Below are 18,462 nucleotides of genomic sequence, written 5' to 3'. Positions count from 1 at the left end.
GTACCTGGGTATTTTCAGCGCCCAGAGCCAGGCGTTGAAAATAGGGTCTGGGTTGTTTTCTTAGTCAGATTCGGATTCCTGAAATCCGTAGAGTTTGAGACTTAATCGAGTCTTTTAGTGCGTATCAATTTCATGACGGAATGCGTCTGGGCCCGTTACGGACTCTAGGCTCGTTAGGATTTTAATTAATACGTAACTCTTATTTCCGAATCATATTAGGAATAGGATTCTCGCAGTTTTCTATCTCATTTAGGATTTATGTTGGAGTGCAACGCCTAATTCTGACAGGTTTCTATCTTTTATTACTTGCCACTTTTAACAGCTGCCCATTATGGCAGTTACTATTTTTAGCAGGTTTCCATAAATAGCAGGTTTCGGGTGAAATGAAAAGGGGAATTGAGATTCGTTTATTTTATAGGAGATGCGTTGTCAAGTGGAGATTTACGCTTTCATCATCGAACCTTTCCCTTTCGGGAATGGGGACAAAAGTAGGTGTCTACAATAACTTTTACATATATATGCTTAACCTTTAAGCATTTTGGGTTAACTTTACTCAGGTGTACAATATTTATTGTACACCCATTATAAATAAGAATTTGTGTTCTCTATAAATATAAGACTCTTGTTCTTCTCTAGCTAAGCTACTTGAAGATAAGACTCTTGTCATGATATCGGTGACTTCATTAGAGCATCAATTGTGGCTTACTCTTAGCCCACTCTTAAAGAGAGAGAAAATTTAAGAGTTATCTCTTGAAAAATAAGAGCTAACTCTTAACTACCTCTTATTTAGAGGTTGATTGTGACTTCCTCTAAATAAGAGTGGGGGTGAGGTGGAAGAATTTGATGTATTTTGGTTGCATTTTATAATAAAAATAAAATTAAAAATATTAAAAATAAAATTAAAAATATTAAAAAATTATATAAGAGGTAGTGTTTAAGAGATAGTCTATTTCTTTGTGTTTTTGGTAATTAACTCTTGTTAAGAGGGAGTGATGAGGTGTATAAGGAGAGATACTAAGAGGGGGCAAATTAAGAGTGAGATTACAATTGATGCTCTTATTGTTTATGTATTCGCGCTTTTATTTTCCAGACTACTACTGTGGTTTCCTTGTTCTCCAATAAAACTATAAGTACTTTCTATTGGTTATTACTTCCTCCGTTCCTTAATACTCGCACCATTTTAACTGGACACACTTGTCAATGCACAACTTTGACCATCAATTTCTTTAACTACATACTCCGTATTATAAAAACTTACAAAGTATTAATATTTTGAAAATATACATTAAGATGAAGCCAACAATATATTATATACTAACATTTATTTTCATATATTAGAAATAAAATAAGGTCAAAGTGAATTATGTGAATAGTGTAAAAAGTCAAAACGATGCGAGTAGTAAGGAACAGATGGAGTATAATGAACTTTAAAACTTCCTATTGGTTATTGCAAAAAGCTGTTGCAGCCTCCTCTATGTGAAGACTCAAATTAATACTCCCTCCGTATTTATTTAAGGGATACACTTTCCTTTTCCGTTCGTATTTATTTAAGAGATACACTTGCCATTTTTAGTAACTTATCAACACCACCATCTAATTAAATAATACATTTAATTTATCTTATGACCCACCATCCTATTAAATAAATAATTTCATAAATCCACCCCACCTCCCACCCCCAAAAATGACATGGTCTCTACTTGTTTACTTATTAAAATATCTATCTTACACCACTTGTTTTATTATTTTATTTCATTCAATTTTTCTTCTTAATACTCGTGCCCGGCCAAGTGTATCTCTTAAATAAATACGGGGGAGTAGCATATGTCTCGTGTAAGAAGAAAAAGAATGTTACAAGTATTTATTCAGAAATGGGCAAAAGAAACTAAGAACTGGAAAACCACAGTCAATGAGCCACCATGTGACCCAACTCCATAAAACGCAATCAGGTTTAGCCAAAACACACTGTAAAACACTTAACAAAGTGCTTCATACTCACCAACACACTCATGACTCATCCCACCATCACCATTATTACTCTCCTTACTATCTTCTCCTACAATCATTAGCCTTTTGAAATTTGAATTCTGCTCCTAAAGTCCATCACCAAACTACTTGAAACCTAGCTTCAAACCCAATTGCCCATTGAGATCTAACGCAAAAATATAAAACAGGCCGGATTGAAGAGAACGAGACGGGGCGAAAATAATCAAATTTTCGAAGAAATTTTGCTATTTCCACCCTAAAAACCCTAATTTTCGAAAATCCTATAAAAAAAAGAGAAGAGAAAAGGGAGAGAGGGAGGAAGTGACTTAAGCCATTTACTTTTACGGGCCCTTCGTACTTGTACAAGGGTATGTTTCACAATGCCATGAGTTTGAGAATTTGGCAATTGGCTGTTGGCTGTTGGCTGTCGGCTGTTTTACTTGGCTGGTTTGACTGGCTGTTCAAGTTGGCTGCTTTTGTTGGCTGTTTGACTATGGATTGGTTACAAATGTGTTTGGTAAAATCAGTTGTTGGCTGTTGGCTGTAGCTATGTAAAATGACATTTAAGGACATTCAATGTCTTTTATTCATTTTTCAATACATACTGTGTATTGTGTACGGAGTAAAAACGTAATTACAAATAAATAAATATACATTAAAAATAAATAAATTTTTGCAATAGTATTAATAAATTATTATTTTAATTAATAATTGCGGAGTAATAATCAATGATTAATAATTACTAATTAATAATTAATAATAATTAAATTAATAATAATTAAATTAATAATAATTAATAATTAATAATTTATTAATTAATCATTAATAATTAATGATTAATTATTAATTAGTTATTCACTTTTAGTTATTAGTCATTAATTAATACTCCGTAATTATTAATTATTAATTATTAATTATTAATTATTAATTATTAATTATTAATTATTAATTATTAATTATTAATTATTAATTATTAATTATTAATTATTAATTATTAATTATTAATTATTAATTATTAATTATTAATTATTAATTATTAATTATTAATTATTAATTATTAATTATTAATTATTAACTATTAACTATTAAGTATTAACTAACTATTAACTATTAACTATTAACTATTAACTATTAACTATTAACTATTAACTATTAACTATTAACTAATAACTAATAATTAATAATTAATAATTAATAATTATTAATTATTAATTATTAATTATTAATTATTAATTATTAATTATTAATTATTAATTATTAATTATTAATTATTAATTATTAATTATTAATTATTAATTATTAATTATTAATTATTAATTATTAATTATTAATTATTAATTATTAATTATTAATTATTAATTATTAATTATTAATTATTAATTATTAATTATTAATTATTAATTATTAATTATTAATTATTAATTATTAATTACTAATTACTAATTATTAATTACTAATTACTAATTATTAATTATTAATTATTAATTATTAATTAGTAATTACTAATTACTAATTACTAATCACTAATCACTAATCACTAATCACTAATCACTAATCACTAATCACTAATCACTAATTATTAATTATTAATTATTAGTTAATTAGTAAAAAACAAGGACAAAAAAGTAATTTAGATAGTGAAAAGCCAAAAGCCAACTCCAAAAAGCTAGTGTTACTAGCTTTTCATTTTTGGCGGAAAAGCTAGCTTTTCAGCAAGCTAAAAAGCCAGTTACCAAACACATTTTTTGGCTGTTTGACCAGATTAAAAAGCCAACAGCCAAAAGCCAACCAAAAAGCCAGCAAAAAGCCATTTGCCAAACAAGACCTAAGTGTTTGTGTTTATTCAAATTATAAGGGATTTTTTGTCATAAAAGACCTTTATAAACAAAAAATTATGATAAATGACCTTTTAAAAAAAAGTTGTGAGATAGAACCTAAATTAGATTTTTTTTTTTTTTTGAATTGGGACCAACACTCATCTTCCGGTGGTCAAAGCAGTTTCTCCGGCGCTGAACAGCGCGTGCATGACACGTGACCCAAAAAAATGATTTATTTATTTATTTTCAGTTTTCCCTCCAATACCCCCCCCCCCCCAAACATAAAACAAATCTCAGGTAATTTTTTATTCCTTAATTTGTTTTACATGATGAACCCTAATTTCTACGGTTATGAAATTCCTATGAAGTCGGTAAATAATCCAATGGAACACCTACATTTTGAAAAGGAATACTCTGCGAGCCACTATTGGCCTCCTCCAACACATCTTGCAAGAGAAAATCCCGAACACTTGACATCGGAATCACAAAAGTCGGAAAATCACCGAAGTTAAGGACAGTGACATGAACAAGGAAAAGTGGAGAGAGGAAAAAAGGGAGGTGGGGTTTGGTTTTAATTTTAACGGTTTAAAGCGCACAGCTCGAAGTACGCTTTTTAAAAATAAAAAATAATTTGACTTGTTTGTGTTGATTGCAAGGGCGAAATGTTACCCGTTGGATTAGTTCATTTACGTGGTCAAGATCTCTTCTCATCCTTTTCATCATAAGGATCTTCTCATTGGAGGGGACCCTATATATATAGGGAGTAGATTATATATACTTCGTATATATATTAAATGTATCTAATATCCGGGAGATGTAAAACTATACAAAATGCTTTTATGGACTTAGGAGAATAAGAAGTTAGGTTTTTTTCATGGTTAACTGGTCGGGGAGGTGGTGTCACTGCCGATTGGAGCGAGAAGGGAAGGTTTTTTTTTTTGGGTTCTACTACGAGGAGTTTCCACCGCCTTCGGCGAGTGGACTAATCTCCCGGCGGAGTTTGCATGGGTACCTCGATGGGCAGCATCCCTCCCAGTTGAGATTTTTTCCATTCCCAAGGCTTGAACCCGAGACCTTGGTTAAGGAGCAAAAGGCCCTTAACCGCTCATGCCAACCTCAATTGGTAGCGAGAAGGGAAGGTGGTTGGACAAAGGAGTAGAATATTAAAAGGGTTGGTCACTCAGTGCTTGGTTGTTAGAACTCCAAGAAAACAGATGCAATTATGTGTATAGTTCAAAAGGACGATAAGGAACTCAACTCTACCATAGAACCAGCATTTTTAACATACCAAAAGAATGATATATTTAAGACAACATGCATTACACACGTCGGTACATGTTCAAACTGGCATGAGACAGACATGTGTAATGCAAGCACCAAACATATGCAATGCATGACTTTATACACAACAATGTGCCAAAATGAAAGTTGAAATAGGATTTTCATAATTAGGTTTAACAATGTGCCAAAATGAAAGTTGAAATAGGAGAGTAAACTTATAATCTGTCTGAATTGTGTACCTCATCTCATTGCTCAATATATTTAGCTTTCTCCGCCTTATTTCAAGTGCCTGCAATAGGATGCAACACATGTAGTAGTAACTCGAAAACATACACTTCATGTATGAATTTGACATCCAAAATGAATCTTCCTCGCAGGGAACAAGGATAAAAAATTCTAATACAAACAAAAATTATTGGAACCGAAGCAGCCATCCTTGGTAATTATTTGAGCATAGCTGACAAAAATAACATTTAACAAAACCCCAGCAAAGTTACAGCTAGAGTTGCTGGATAGAAATTGGTTTTAGGAAGACTTCTGTACGTCTTTATTTTGTGGCAGAATGTTTTCAGGGAGCACGAGTTCTGGGGGAATTTCACGGACAATACCAATCATTGAGTCATATTCCTCATCTTTGTGAGCATATTTCTTTCGCAACACCTTCTCATATTCGATTGTTTCAAAGTCCTTGTCATTCTCAGCTGCGTGAACCTGTGCCAGGTTAGAATAATTACTGGCAGATACGGCAATGAAATCTTTCTCTTCCTCGGTTAGGTTCCTGAGAAATTTGGCCGGATTTCCACCCCACACCTGTATTAAGAAGTGGCATACAAACAAACAAATAAGCAAGCATTTATTTAGGGATCCTGCACCTCATTTGAATCAGTGACAATTCAATTATTTTGCCCTTGGGAGACAGTTGAATGAAAGTAAAAATGGTACAAATAAGATCAGTGGCAAAGAAATGGGACCGACTGCCGGACCAATGAATCTACTACAATTTCTAGATTGGAGTTTGGAGAGAGCACTCTAATTAGATTCTAAATGAATAAAAGAACACAAACTTACACAAGACACGGGATGAGAAAACTGAGATCAACCTCTCTACTTGACATTCCCCACACTAAACTTTTAGCAGTGTATGAAGAATCAGTTTAACAATTTTGAAGGGATAATCAGACGGGCCAGACAGAAGGAGAGTGGGAATAAGTTCAGAAGGGGTGTCATGCTCACTGCGATCCAAGCAACAATATATCATATATGGCATGCTAGGAATGATGCCTTATAATTGTAAAGAATATCAAAGTTGATGTAAAGAACAGAATACATAGTTTGATAGGGAAGAGAATCAGTGTTAGGGATAGAGAATGGTTTGGGTCCATTCATGGTAAATAGTTTCTTGGTTTATAGGCTTTGTTGCCTGCGTAGTTTTTATTCTTTGTTGCTCGCTTTTGGCCTTTCCTAGAAGGTTTGAAAGCACAGTTTTGATCTAGGTTGTAACTGTTTCAGTTTTGAATATATCAGCTATACTTACTTACCAAAAAAAACTTTTAGCGGTTTGGGGTGGCAAGCCCAAAATGCAGCTAACATAAACCGATGGGCATGCAACAAATTACAGTTTAAATTCCACTTCTGATACGACAATGATGCACGTGACATCACATTAATGAGTAGACCCGTGGAGATACTCAGGATATCTCATGCACTGGAAGGTCAACATAGATATCACAAGCAGAATGCTGAATTAACGGGGGAAAAGATAATTTTAAAACAAATGCTTCATGGATGAAATTTGCTCTTTTCAATTTGAAACTTCTACTCTTCCCTGAGACCAGAAGATGAGAAGACAAAAAGACCTAGCAGGGTAGCATTTCACGTATCTAGTCCAAATTCTAGCTTTGGCGTCCTGACTACATAAAAAAACACAGAAACTTGAATTTCTACCTTAAACACCTAGTTTTCTCTTGGCATTCATTCCTTTAAAACCCTCAAATCCTCACTTTTGGAGCCTCGAACATCTTGGTTTCTCACAAGAAAATATTGAAAAGGTTACTTAAGAAATCCCGTACGAAAATCTCTGGGCAAGTATAAAATGATTCAGGCATTTCAAATTGAACATCTAAAGCATGAACTTTCTTAAAAGAAATAAAGACAAGTAGCAAAAAGGAAGCAAGACTCAACCTGCCCAGAAGGAATTCTAGTGTTCTGTCTTACAAGAGCTCCAGCAGCAACCATGGCGTGTTTTTCAACCACAACACCATCAAGTAAAGTGGCACCCATGCCCACAAATGCCTCGTCGTCAACAGTACAGCCATGTAAGATAGCACTATGACCTGTTCAATGCATATCAAAGGTCACACGACTTTGTTACATACTGGAAATCAAGTATAATATTTTGTTGTCTTCAGTCACTCACCTACAGTAACATTATCCCCAATAATGGTTGGCAAAACCTTCCCAGCTAAATTAGTTTTTGCGACATGAACAAGAGAGTTGTCCTGAATGTTGGTCCCAGATCCAATACTAATGTTGTTCACGTCACCTGCATAAAGAGGGGTACAAAAGGCCAAATTAAGCAACATAACAAGGAGTCAAGGACTATGGTTAGCAGCAACCAAAAGTGTGCAAGTGCATGCAGGGACATCTAAGTAAAAATAAGGCTTACAGTAGAAACAGACAAGAAGCAAATATAACACCCAAGTTCTGACTATATCATAACATTATTCCAACGCCTCTCACGAAGCTACCATCTACATTGAGGCTGTGATTAGAAGGCTAGAAGTGTAATGCGATTTTAGAGAGACTATTTCTGACATCAAAAAATTAAGGCATGAGCTAAATGGAAAAAAGGATCCTGAACCCTGTGCATGAGGTGAAAGGCAAAGACTAGTGTTTACAAGCGCCCATTTCCATAATAAAAATAGTCATTAATGTAAATAAAATCAACACCTTTTTCACAATGAGCATTTTATATGATATGAACAAAATATTCATAACTTTGTTCACAATTAAGCTACAATCATTTAATTAGACACCCAAAGGCATGTCTCTTACACCGCAAAGGTCTTGAGCGTTTAGGACCTCACATGGCGAAGGCCTCAGGCACACTTACTAGTTCTTTTTGGTAAATCACTCACTACTTAAAACTCTTGATGGAAATAGCATCTTCATATCACACAAGATGAAGAGGGAGTTCACGGAGAATTTATACTTTTAAATCTTTTATACTTGAGAACATGAAACATAGATGATCAGACAATCCAACACTTGCCACAGCCCAGAGGATTGGAGGAGCTAATGTTAATAGTTAATAATTACAAAAAACTGGATACTAGTGAGCTATGAGAAATCAATAGTTCTTAGCTTAGGAATCAAAGAACAAATAGCCAATTGCAAAAGATCACAGATAACCTTATCAATGAAAAAACTAGATGGCCCAGTTCCCTAACTAGTCGAGGCCCAACCAATGTTGATTTACAGCATCAAGATAACGTGTGTAGGCATGAGTATCTAAAAGAGCATAGTACTTGGTGCAGCAAATGAATTCCTTAATAGCTTTAGAGTCTAAGGCAAAGAGAAAGACAAGACGTTTTAGGAATTTAGGCGCTTGAGGCATAAGACTCTTGCCTCCTGCTGCTTCATTAATTGCTGACAGTTATAAGCTTCTTATGAAAAGAGCTCATGCATCCTACTGTTATTGACTTATTGTTCAATGAAATTAGTGTATGAAGCCTTGATATTAAAATAATAATCAATAACTTTATAACTTATGTTTGGTACTCATTCTGTTACAAAGTAATACATGTGTCTGTGTGATCAAAATCAAATCTCTTCAACTTCAACCAATTTTATTAAATAACAATGCCATTGAGACATTGACTCATTGCAATACTATAAAGTATAAAATAGCTTATGAAACTGTAATTTCTAAGAACAAAATTTACACATTATAAATCAACAAAAATTAGGCAAATAGTAAGTTATTTGGCCACCAAAGTAAAATGTGTCATGTAAAATGGAAGTGGTATAAAAAAGACCGTAGTAAAATGTGTTCACGGCAGAAATGTATGATCACATGGGTGGGATACTTCAGAGTTGCAATGCAAACAGTTATCTAACCTGAGTAAAATCCTATTGAAGCTTTCTAATTATACATGGCAATTTAAACAACCAAAAAAATCAAAAGCCGTGCCGTGGATATCTGAAGCTAGGTATCTTCACATACAGCAGTAAAAACTAGGAAAGCCACATAGTTGCTAGCATTGACTAAGATAGGAAAGACATGAAAACCTTTTATAAAAGCAAAACCGACCATAAGCTTACAATGGTCCTGAACGGAAATATAAAATAAAAGAGTAATGGTGAACGGCTGAACGCACCATAAGAAGCTTAAACCGCAATCATGCACACATACCAGTACACGAACACATCCACACTAGTATGCACCGTGTCAAGCATGCATCACGGTGAATAACATAGTTGCTAACTCAAGCTAACTAAAACCAAGAGAATCATAAATGAAAGTGATCATAAACAAGGTTGGAAAGGGAGGGAGGATTTAGAACCCCTTACCTCTTAAGACACATCCATACCAAATGGAGGAACCATGTCCAATCTGCACATCACCAATAACAGATGCACTTGGTGCCACGAATGCGTCCTTGTCAACAATGGGCTTCTTGTCAAAAACATTCATGAGGGTCCGATGCCGAGATACTTCAAAAATAAATAAATAAAAGAGACGTTAAATTAAATGAAAATGTGAAATACAAGACGGCAATACTTGGAACACAGATTATGAGGCATTATAAGATAAGATAAGTAAGCATATATGCCAATTAACTGTGAACAATTTCATGTAACAACACTTCTATTGACCACAATCCACCTCATACAACTATACAATACATGTGCAAAATAAAGTTGAGATGAGCATTAAGAAAATTGGGAAAAAAAGAGAAACCTTTCTACCTAAGTAAAACTACACGAACAAGACCCAGTGAACGCAATAATCCATCTGCAACTCTATCCCCACTTCTTAATGAGTTAGACACATACTTGATATATATGCCTTCCATTTAAATGTTACACTTCATTTTCTAATTCTTCCATTTAGTTCTTCCTACTGATTGTTTACTAATAGTCACTCTTGTTATGGAAAATCTAAGTCCCTTATTTTCAACACCTAAAGGAATGTATGTACTTGGATTTATAAGGACACAAGATATTACTTTGAAATTCTTAGATATCATTACACGGTCACTCAGATACTACATAATTGCAATAGAAAACGATCACTTCAGTCAAAGGTCAATAATCCTTCCAATATAACGTTTTCTTGGTTGTTGAATTCCACACTTTGAGTTAAGAAGAAGATGAAGAATTTGGGTTAGCATGAGCACATGACAGTTGATAGGGGAGAATGGAGGAAGAGGCATGGTTGACGACCACAAGAGAAAAAGTATTGGATCATGTAGCTGAGCCCATGTTGTTGTTGTTGAATTGCACAATTCCCTCTCCCTCCCTCCCCCTCCCCCTTGCCCTCTCTGTGTAAGCCCGAAGCATGCTCATGAGGTACACTCCCCCCCCCCCCAACCCACCATCTCCTCTCTCTCCTTAACAACCCAAATATTAACCTCTCGAATAAGATAAGTAACATACGGTGCTCGTTAGTATTAAAAAGACAGGGGCAAGACAAGTGTGTTAGTTACAAAAGCCGAGGTATAAGGCACAATCCCAGGGCTTATACAGAACGTAAATGAGGCATATTTTTATCAAAAAATTTTTGAACCATTCCTACTAAATCTTGCAACAAATCACTAACTTTTCAACCTTGAAAGGTTCAATAACAAGAAGGACAGGGGTTAGAGAAAAACCAATGACAGAAAAAGTATAGGGAAATGAAACAAGTGGTGCGTCTTGGGTATGCCTCACTATGTCTTAGGGTTGCTCGGGGAGATGAGGCTCGCACCTAGTTGAGCATCGTGCCTTGGTAAGTTCGCATTCACTATGCACACTTGTAGAAACCAAAATATGACACAAACTGGAATTCTAAGACACCATAGAAGCTTGTGCCTTTCAACTAAGAGTGGTCATGAGTCATGAATAGCAACGAGCCAATAAGATAGGACTATGAACACACATAAGAAAGAAAAGGCATATAAATTGGAGTAACATTTGTAGAGGAAAGAAATGTGAAGATCTCACAACAGGCAAACAGATGATCATTAAGGTAGAAGCTACAAAATAATCACTTTCTAACATTTTACAGACATAAACCTTGGAAATTCATTGCGCCATGTACGAATCGAGAGAGGTGGAAATCCATAGAAGACTATGGATTCCCATTTCCATTATCCTCTATGATTCATTATATCCGTCAATTGAATCACCTCAAACACTAGGATTAGGAAAAACTCACTTCGACTCTGATATAGTCATATAACTCCAACTTGCCATTCTTTTGAATATGAAACAAAATTTAAACCAAAACACCCCCATGTCTCACATAGTTATAATGTATTTGAAGAAAATTCTCTAAACATCCACTTATGAAAGTCAGCCAAGCATTTCTTAAAAACATAACGCATTGGTCCAAAACTCTAAAAGCATAACATTATCCCCATAAGAACATGTGACTACCATTTCTACCTTCAAAAAAAACAAAGGCAACTTTTACCTTCATACATCCACCTCCTCATTCAACCACCAGCTAACTATCGCAAATTCACAGGAACCATAAGTCGACCATTAGAACACTATACACTCATAAAATACTACATTTTAGCTCTGACTTGAAACTTATGGGAAGCAGTGTAGCTCTAAACATATCCTAAAATGTCTAACCAATTTAGGCATTTCATAATACAGCTCTCATGGCTAATTTATCAATCATATTTTCTCAAATCGTATGTGTTCCTCAAACTAACATATCGAGTTCCCAATTCTCAAAATAAGACTTCCAACACAGTCAACAATCATTCACCGTATCCATGAATACAGATAATTTGATCCACAAAATCTTCGAAAAATGGCGGATAAAATTGAAAATGACAACAGATCTAAGCATCAAAATGCAGAGGAAAATGAATCTTACGTTGTTCATGGAAGTAGTAATTGCCTTGGAGACGACATCCGAGACGATCCATGGCTTGACCAGTCTCTCTGATCCAAAATCCCACCCTGTAAATTGCTCTTCCAAGAGTCCCCATATTCTTCGCGTTGTTTCAATCCGATCTGATTCGTTAATCGATTTAGGGATTTGATAAAGAAATGGGGGAGATTAGGGTTTATCAGTAAGTGCGTGGAGAAGATGGAGAAGAATGAAGGAAGTGACTGAGGAGTTAGGAGAGAGAAAAAGGGGAGGGGGAGGCACACGCCGTAGTCCGTAGAGAGGGTAAGATCCTCATTCGTTTTTTTTTTTTTCGCCTACTTTTACTTTTACTGAAAACAAATTATTTTTTACCACCTAAAAAAATTGAAAAATTGTATTTAACCACCTACAAAACTAAAATTTGTAATATTTTTAAAAACTTATTTACCATTTGAAAAATGAAAAAGTAGATAAAAATATTATGTGGGGACCACGATAATCGTAATATTTCAAATATGTTCTTTTTTCCACGATTTCAAGTATTTAACTCTCTTCTCTTCCACCGCTTAACTTATATTATCTGAATTTATTATGTCTGAAGTAAGTCAAAATAAGCCGAACAAAACAGAGCCTAATAATAGGTGTGTTCTTTGCAAAAAGGTTTTATTGCAAAGTTAATAAGTTAATAAGTTTCAATCATGGAAAAAAAAAGTTAATAAGTTTCAATCATGTCTTATAAGTTGACTTTCTCATGTATATTCTATACAATAGGGTCCAACCAGGTCTATTTATGTCCTATCAAGTATAATCAGTTCGAATAAGTTCAGGTATTATCCAACGAAAAGAACAGGCACCCTGAATTTGTTTTTTATTCAGTGAAATTGTTTTGGCGAATCGTCGTCCGACTAAATTAGTGTAGCACGTAACTTTTAACGGTTGAGTAGCGGATAGCTGTCACTCTGTCAGGTTTAATCAGTTCAGGTTTTATCCGGCGAGAAGAACAAGCACTCTAAATTTGTTTTTCTATTCAGTGAAATTGATGTTGGTGAATCGTCATCCGGCCAAATTAGGTACACGCTAGAGGTGTTCAATTTCGGATACCGGATCCGATTCGATCCGAAATTTCGGATATCCGAATTTTTCGGATCGGGGAAATGTGATCCAAATTCGATCGGAAAGTTTCGGATATTGGGATTTTTTGGATCGGATATCCGAAAATCCGAAAACTATCTAAATTTTAAAAAAATTAAAAAATAATCACGTTTTAAACTAAATTTTTTTCGGATATCCGATCTTAAACCTTAAAATCGGATCGGATATCCGGACATTTGGATCGGATTATCGGATTTTTCTATTTTTTTTTAAAAATATTGAAATATTTCGAAAATGTCTGATACTTCGGATATTCGAAATGTATAAAATATTGACCCGAATCCATCCGAAAATCCAAACTTTTTCCGGATATTCGATCGGAAATCTTAAAACCGGATAGGATATCAGAAATTTTGGATCGGATCATCAAATTTTCAGATCGGATCAAACAGATCGGATATATTTGCACAACCCTAGTACGCGCTACACTAAATTTGGGCGCCTGTCCCATTCAATTCTTAAATGAAAATGTTCATCTAGCAAAGAGGTTTGCTCGTGATCATTCTTCAAAACCAACTTTTCATCCAAGTCTTTACTTTGTTGTGTGAATTCTTTTGGCATTTTTTCTCTACCACATAATCCCAACTGTTCAACCAAACAAAAGAGATTTTCTTTCTTTTCTTTGCCCATTTTGTTGTGTGAATTATTTTGGCATTTTTTCTATACTACATAATCCCAACTGTCCAAAATGATTTGGGGTCGGCTAACATAAATCGACATAAGAGATCGTCAATGTGATCTCATATCTATCAACTACTAAAACAGGTTAATTGTCCAAATATGAGCCATCCAACAGATGCCACAGTTTCCATTTCAAAACTAGAACCATGAAATTCAGATCAGGTTACAGTACATACTTCGACAAATAAACCATGTTTATCATCATTATCAGATTCAAAGACTCGAGCATTTACACAAAAGCTGACTGTTAGAATGCAGACCATTATCACTTATCAGTAACCAAGTTCTGTTTCATTAAGCACTAATCGACCTTCATAACCCACTTGTGCGCCTTACTTCCTCAAGCCCTCGACAATGTATGAAGCATAGAGATCCCTGGGACACAGAACAGCAAAAACACCTCATTACCGACATCCATTTCCATAAATAAAAAAAAAGTTATAAAATATGGACATTGCAGCCTGAACCTAAAGATGGCTGTGGTCCGGGCCGGCCCGACGCCCGACCCGACACGAACACAAAACACGCTAAATTTAGTAAAATTAGGCTTAGACACGGCGCCTGGCCCGACCTGGCACAACAACTTGTGGGACTGGGTCGGACTTGGGCCATGTTTTTTTATCTTTTCAGTCCGGCCGGCCCGACATGATGTACAGTGGGCCCGGCCTGTTTAGGCCCACGGCCATCTTTACCTGAACCTTCCCGGAATGAGGGAATGAAAAGCTTAAGTCCTTTTTTTTATAATTCTTTGAAGTTCAAAATTGACAACCACGAAACAATTGAAACATTGCAATATCAAGTGTTGTGTAAGCGCAAAGTTAAAATCTTACATTGAATATTTGATGGCAGCAATTGCATCTTCAGCTGGCAGAAATTCATTCACTGCAACACTCTTGTTCTCGTTCTTCTTGTCTAAATTTTATGTGAAGGCAACCTTTTGTGAAAGTGGAAGAGCAACTAAATTATCTAAAGCGAGAACTATATGCTTCACTTAACAAAAAAAATAGAGTCGAGAAGCAAAGGATACAGTCTTCAAAAAAACGCCGGATCTCAGCGAGGCGATGAGGAGGAAGTTCTTTAAGATCCCTGTAGTGACGGAATTCAGGATCATCGGCACACACCGCTATAATCTTGTCATCTTTCTCACCCTGCGACACATAATATATTAGGCTACATTTTTCTGGAAACGAATCTATTCCTAGAACTTCACTCTTTGGAGGATAAAAAAAAACTGTAACTTGCTGCAAAAATTAACCAGGAAAGGTGAGAGTGTCAGTTGGGGCAGGATCATTCACCTGATCAATCATAGGCATGAGTCCAATAGCCCGAGCCCGAAGGAAAGAACCTGGAAGTATAGGCTCCTGAAATATGCAGAAACATGAAAAAGGTAATTCATCAATGAGAAAGTAGTTTATGAAGGCAATCTTACACATAGTATATAATAATGATTCAGAGCAGCATATTCGTTACCTGCATCAGAACAAGCACGTCCATAGGATCACTGTCTTCACAAAGGGTACGTGGGATGAAACCATAGTTATGTGGGTAAACAACTGATGAGTAAAGAACACGATCAACCTATACGTAAAGATCAACATTAGTTACACAACTCGCATCTGTTTAGTGTGTAATGAGATAGTAGAAACAGCCATAAATGATGCATCCAGTTTAGGTTATCGCCAATATCCGAGAGGGCGCGGGGTAAAATATGAAGTGAATCGATTTAACTGCTTCTAGTCAGGTTAAAAAGGCTAAAATCTTGACCCATCTTTTCCTACTTAGATCCTTGAAGAAGGACACAATTGGTCTGTACTTATAAAATAACTCTCCTTGCGTAGGGGGAATAGAAAGGGAGAAGAGAACACTTACTGGAGTATATGAAACTAAGTTATGTAAACCATATTCACCCCACCAATCCAAAATACCAGTGTCTGTCAGATACTTGAATACATAAAGTAAACAAAATAGATAAATTAAGTACAGTGTCCAACCCCCCTAATTCATCCACTCCAAAATATATTACCACAATCCTCCCAGGGAATCCAAGAAGTAAATTAGGAACAGATATACAGCAGAAATAAGCATGTAAAATCCCTAAATAAGGCGTGGGTGTAATCACATAGAAGGCAATTAAGGCAAACCAATCACAAACAGCAGCTGAAGAGAAAAAAAAAATGCTTCAACAACAACAGCAAGAAGAGATGTTGGCAAATGAGAAAAAAACAACAAACATTTTCAAATGAAAAATCAGAGCTAGCATTACCTTAATCAACCCAGTTGTCTTGTCCAACTCGTACTTGACTTTGCTCCCTTTGCTTATCTCCACAACCTGTAGGGTAAACAAATTTTAGTGTGACTATAAGTATAATGTTTCTCATCTGCAAGGACCTAAAATATGAATGAGTTGTAGCAAAATACTACAAGGTTGATTATGTGATTTAGTTTGTCAGCGACACAGAACATTCCAATATTTCACAATCAAGTTCAATCTAAAATATCATTGACATACACCAAGATGAATTGGTTGTTAGTTGTTAGCATTGTACTTACACAGTTGAAAACTGAAGGAGCACCAGGTCCTACAAAACCACACACATGTCAGAAACACAGACTACCCAAATAAACTTGTCAAACAATTTAGTTCAATAACACAAAACTTAAAGGGGCCAACACCACAAGCTAAGTAGACAGAGATGATAGGGGTATTTGATTAGGGTAACATGTAGGGTGTGTTATATTCACTTGATTTCATTTACCTATAGGTGGGATAAGGTGAACAAAACAACTACCGAAAAAATATGACGCATGGTATTTGGTATCACCAACTTAAGCTCAGACCTATTGTTAAGAAATTCCCATTTCTCGACCGTTTTCCATCTGTTAGTTACTGAATCCCATAAACTGACGATCAATACGCATTAGAGAAAGATTTGTATATTCGCATTAAGTACCACATTATGAGTCATACAAGGAATAAGTAAAACACATGCATCATAGCTGAAAGAACAAAAAGGCCATATCTACACTGTACCAATCTCTAGATCATGCCACGGGTGAGCAGCCATGGATCGATGGGTCATGGAGGAAAGGATTCTCTCATTGAGGACAACACGAGGAAACCCTGAATAATGTTGGTTACCTTCCTGCTTACTCCCCTCTCCTTCATTATTCGCCATTATTTCTTTCGCCTATTACAGTAACCAATACATTTACTTGAATACAAACAATCACATAAATAAAGCCATCAAATACAAAGATCAAACTCGAATTAAAAGTCAGAAAAAATGGGGAAAAGACATTTTGACCAATGACAATTATTGCAGACCCTCAAATGGCATTAAATCTGAAAGCAAAAGACCAATTACAAGTCTAGACCCAATTCAACTTATAATTAGTTTCAGTAAGTAAAAGCAAGTGTTCATCCGCAAATATTAGTAACCATATAACAAAATACACAAGAGAATCATCCAAAATCCTTTTTGATAATGTAAAAATCAGTTTTAGACCTCTGAGCATTCCGATTACAGAAAAAATCGTTCTAGCTTCTACTCCGTAGTTGTTTATGAATCTTATGATTCTTATGAACTTGATGGAACTCTTTATCACTTAAAAATTAAGCAACCCAATCACACTTTTACCTTAAATACAAGAACCCTAAACTAAAAATCGGTGGAAAAGGGGAATAACTGGAAAGCAAATGAATAACAAAATCCTACGCAACTACCCAGAAATAAACACAGAATATATGAAATTTGGCATTTAAACATGAAGAATAATATGAACAAAAACAGACCAACATGAATAATTTCAAACAAAAACAACCCAACATGAATAACATCAACAAAAACTCTCCAACAAAAACAAAGCAGCATGAATAATATCAACAAAAAAGGGATTGAAATGATTACCAATTATAAGATGAACAATTTAAAAGTTGCAAAAAAAAACAAGCATTTCCATAAATATTAGCAAAAGAGGTAAGAGAAAAAGAGAGAACAAAGAACATACAGAGAGAGAGAGAGAGGCGATACTGCAGAATAATGAGAGTTTCTCTCTCTACTTTTTGGTGATGCTCTGAGGAGTGATGAGGTGCGTCTCCCTCCTCCTTGTAGACGTAAAACGACACTTTTGCTAAAACACTCCACCACCCAAAAATATGTTGATGCTGTACTTTTCCAACAATAAAAATTTAATTATTTATTTGTCCTAATTGGATTTTAATCGAAGGGGTCAGAAACTCAGAATATTCCTTGTGCCCCGTTAGTTTTAGGGACTATTAACACTCACTAAATGACAAAAGACAAAAAAATAAGGGTGGTATAAGAAAAAGACAAAAAAAAAAAAAAAAAAAAAACAGTACCATTTCGTTAAAAAAAGTACAATTTTGTTAGAAAGGGTACCATTCCGTTAAAAAGCGTACCATATTTTCAAAAAAACAGTATCATTTTATTA

At 34.9% G+C, this 18,462-nt stretch overlaps 2 protein-coding genes across 2 annotated transcripts; both read right to left on the bottom strand.

Annotated features, from left to right (window-relative positions):
• Positions 1–5,307: 5,307 nt before the first annotated feature.
• On the bottom strand, positions 5,308–12,548 carry LOC110778876 (gamma carbonic anhydrase 1, mitochondrial). Its single transcript, XM_021983420.2, has 5 exons — positions 12,181–12,548; positions 9,657–9,800; positions 7,501–7,626; positions 7,266–7,417; positions 5,308–5,894 (listed from the first exon to the last, which is right to left on the bottom strand). Exons 1-5 carry the CDS (start codon positions 12,293–12,295, stop codon positions 5,610–5,612), a joined length of 822 nt encoding a protein of 273 aa, XP_021839112.2. The 5' UTR covers positions 12,296–12,548; the 3' UTR covers positions 5,308–5,609.
• A 1,551-nt stretch (positions 12,549–14,099) lies between these two features.
• LOC110778877 (soluble inorganic pyrophosphatase) lies at positions 14,100–18,161 on the bottom strand. The gene is made up of 9 exons (XM_056840976.1): positions 18,021–18,161; positions 17,042–17,198; positions 16,561–16,589; positions 16,274–16,339; positions 15,481–15,588; positions 15,306–15,371; positions 15,038–15,158; positions 14,841–14,922; positions 14,100–14,385 (listed from the first exon to the last, which is right to left on the bottom strand). Exons 2-9 carry the CDS (start codon positions 17,184–17,186, stop codon positions 14,343–14,345), a joined length of 660 nt encoding a protein of 219 aa, XP_056696954.1. The 5' UTR covers positions 17,187–17,198; positions 18,021–18,161; the 3' UTR covers positions 14,100–14,342.
• Between the last annotated feature and the right edge of the window lie 301 nt (positions 18,162–18,462).

This window comes from Spinacia oleracea, chromosome 3 (genome assembly GCF_020520425.1).
Source record: "Spinacia oleracea cultivar Varoflay chromosome 3, BTI_SOV_V1, whole genome shotgun sequence".
NCBI lineage: Eukaryota > Viridiplantae > Streptophyta > Magnoliopsida > Caryophyllales > Amaranthaceae > Spinacia > Spinacia oleracea.
The sequence above is the reverse complement of the archived record's forward strand: the minus strand, read 5'-3'. Positions and strand labels throughout refer to the sequence as shown.

Bases quoted from the DNA above. Each gene is read 5' to 3' on its own strand.
- LOC110778876 (XM_021983420.2), bottom strand. From the start codon at position 12,295: ATGGGGACTCTTGGAAGAGCAATTTACAGGGTGGGATTTTGGATCAGA. The intron at 9,801-12,180 runs GTAAGATTCATT...TTATTTTTGAAG, and splicing joins TTACTACTTCCATGAACAAC to TATCTCGGCATCGGACCCTC. The intron at 5,895-7,265 runs GTTGAGTCTTGC...TTCTTAATACAG, and splicing joins CTAGAATTCCTTCTGGGCAG to GTGTGGGGTGGAAATCCGGC.
- LOC110778877 (XM_056840976.1), bottom strand. From the start codon at position 17,186: ATGGCGAATAATGAAGGAGAGGGGAGTAAGCAGGAAGGTAACCAACAT. The intron at 16,340-16,560 runs GTAAGTACAATG...TTTACCCTACAG, and splicing joins CTCCTTCAGTTTTCAACTGT to GTTGTGGAGATAAGCAAAGG. The intron at 15,589-16,273 runs GTAATGCTAGCT...CTTTACGTATAG, and splicing joins AGACAACTGGGTTGATTAAG to GTTGATCGTGTTCTTTACTC.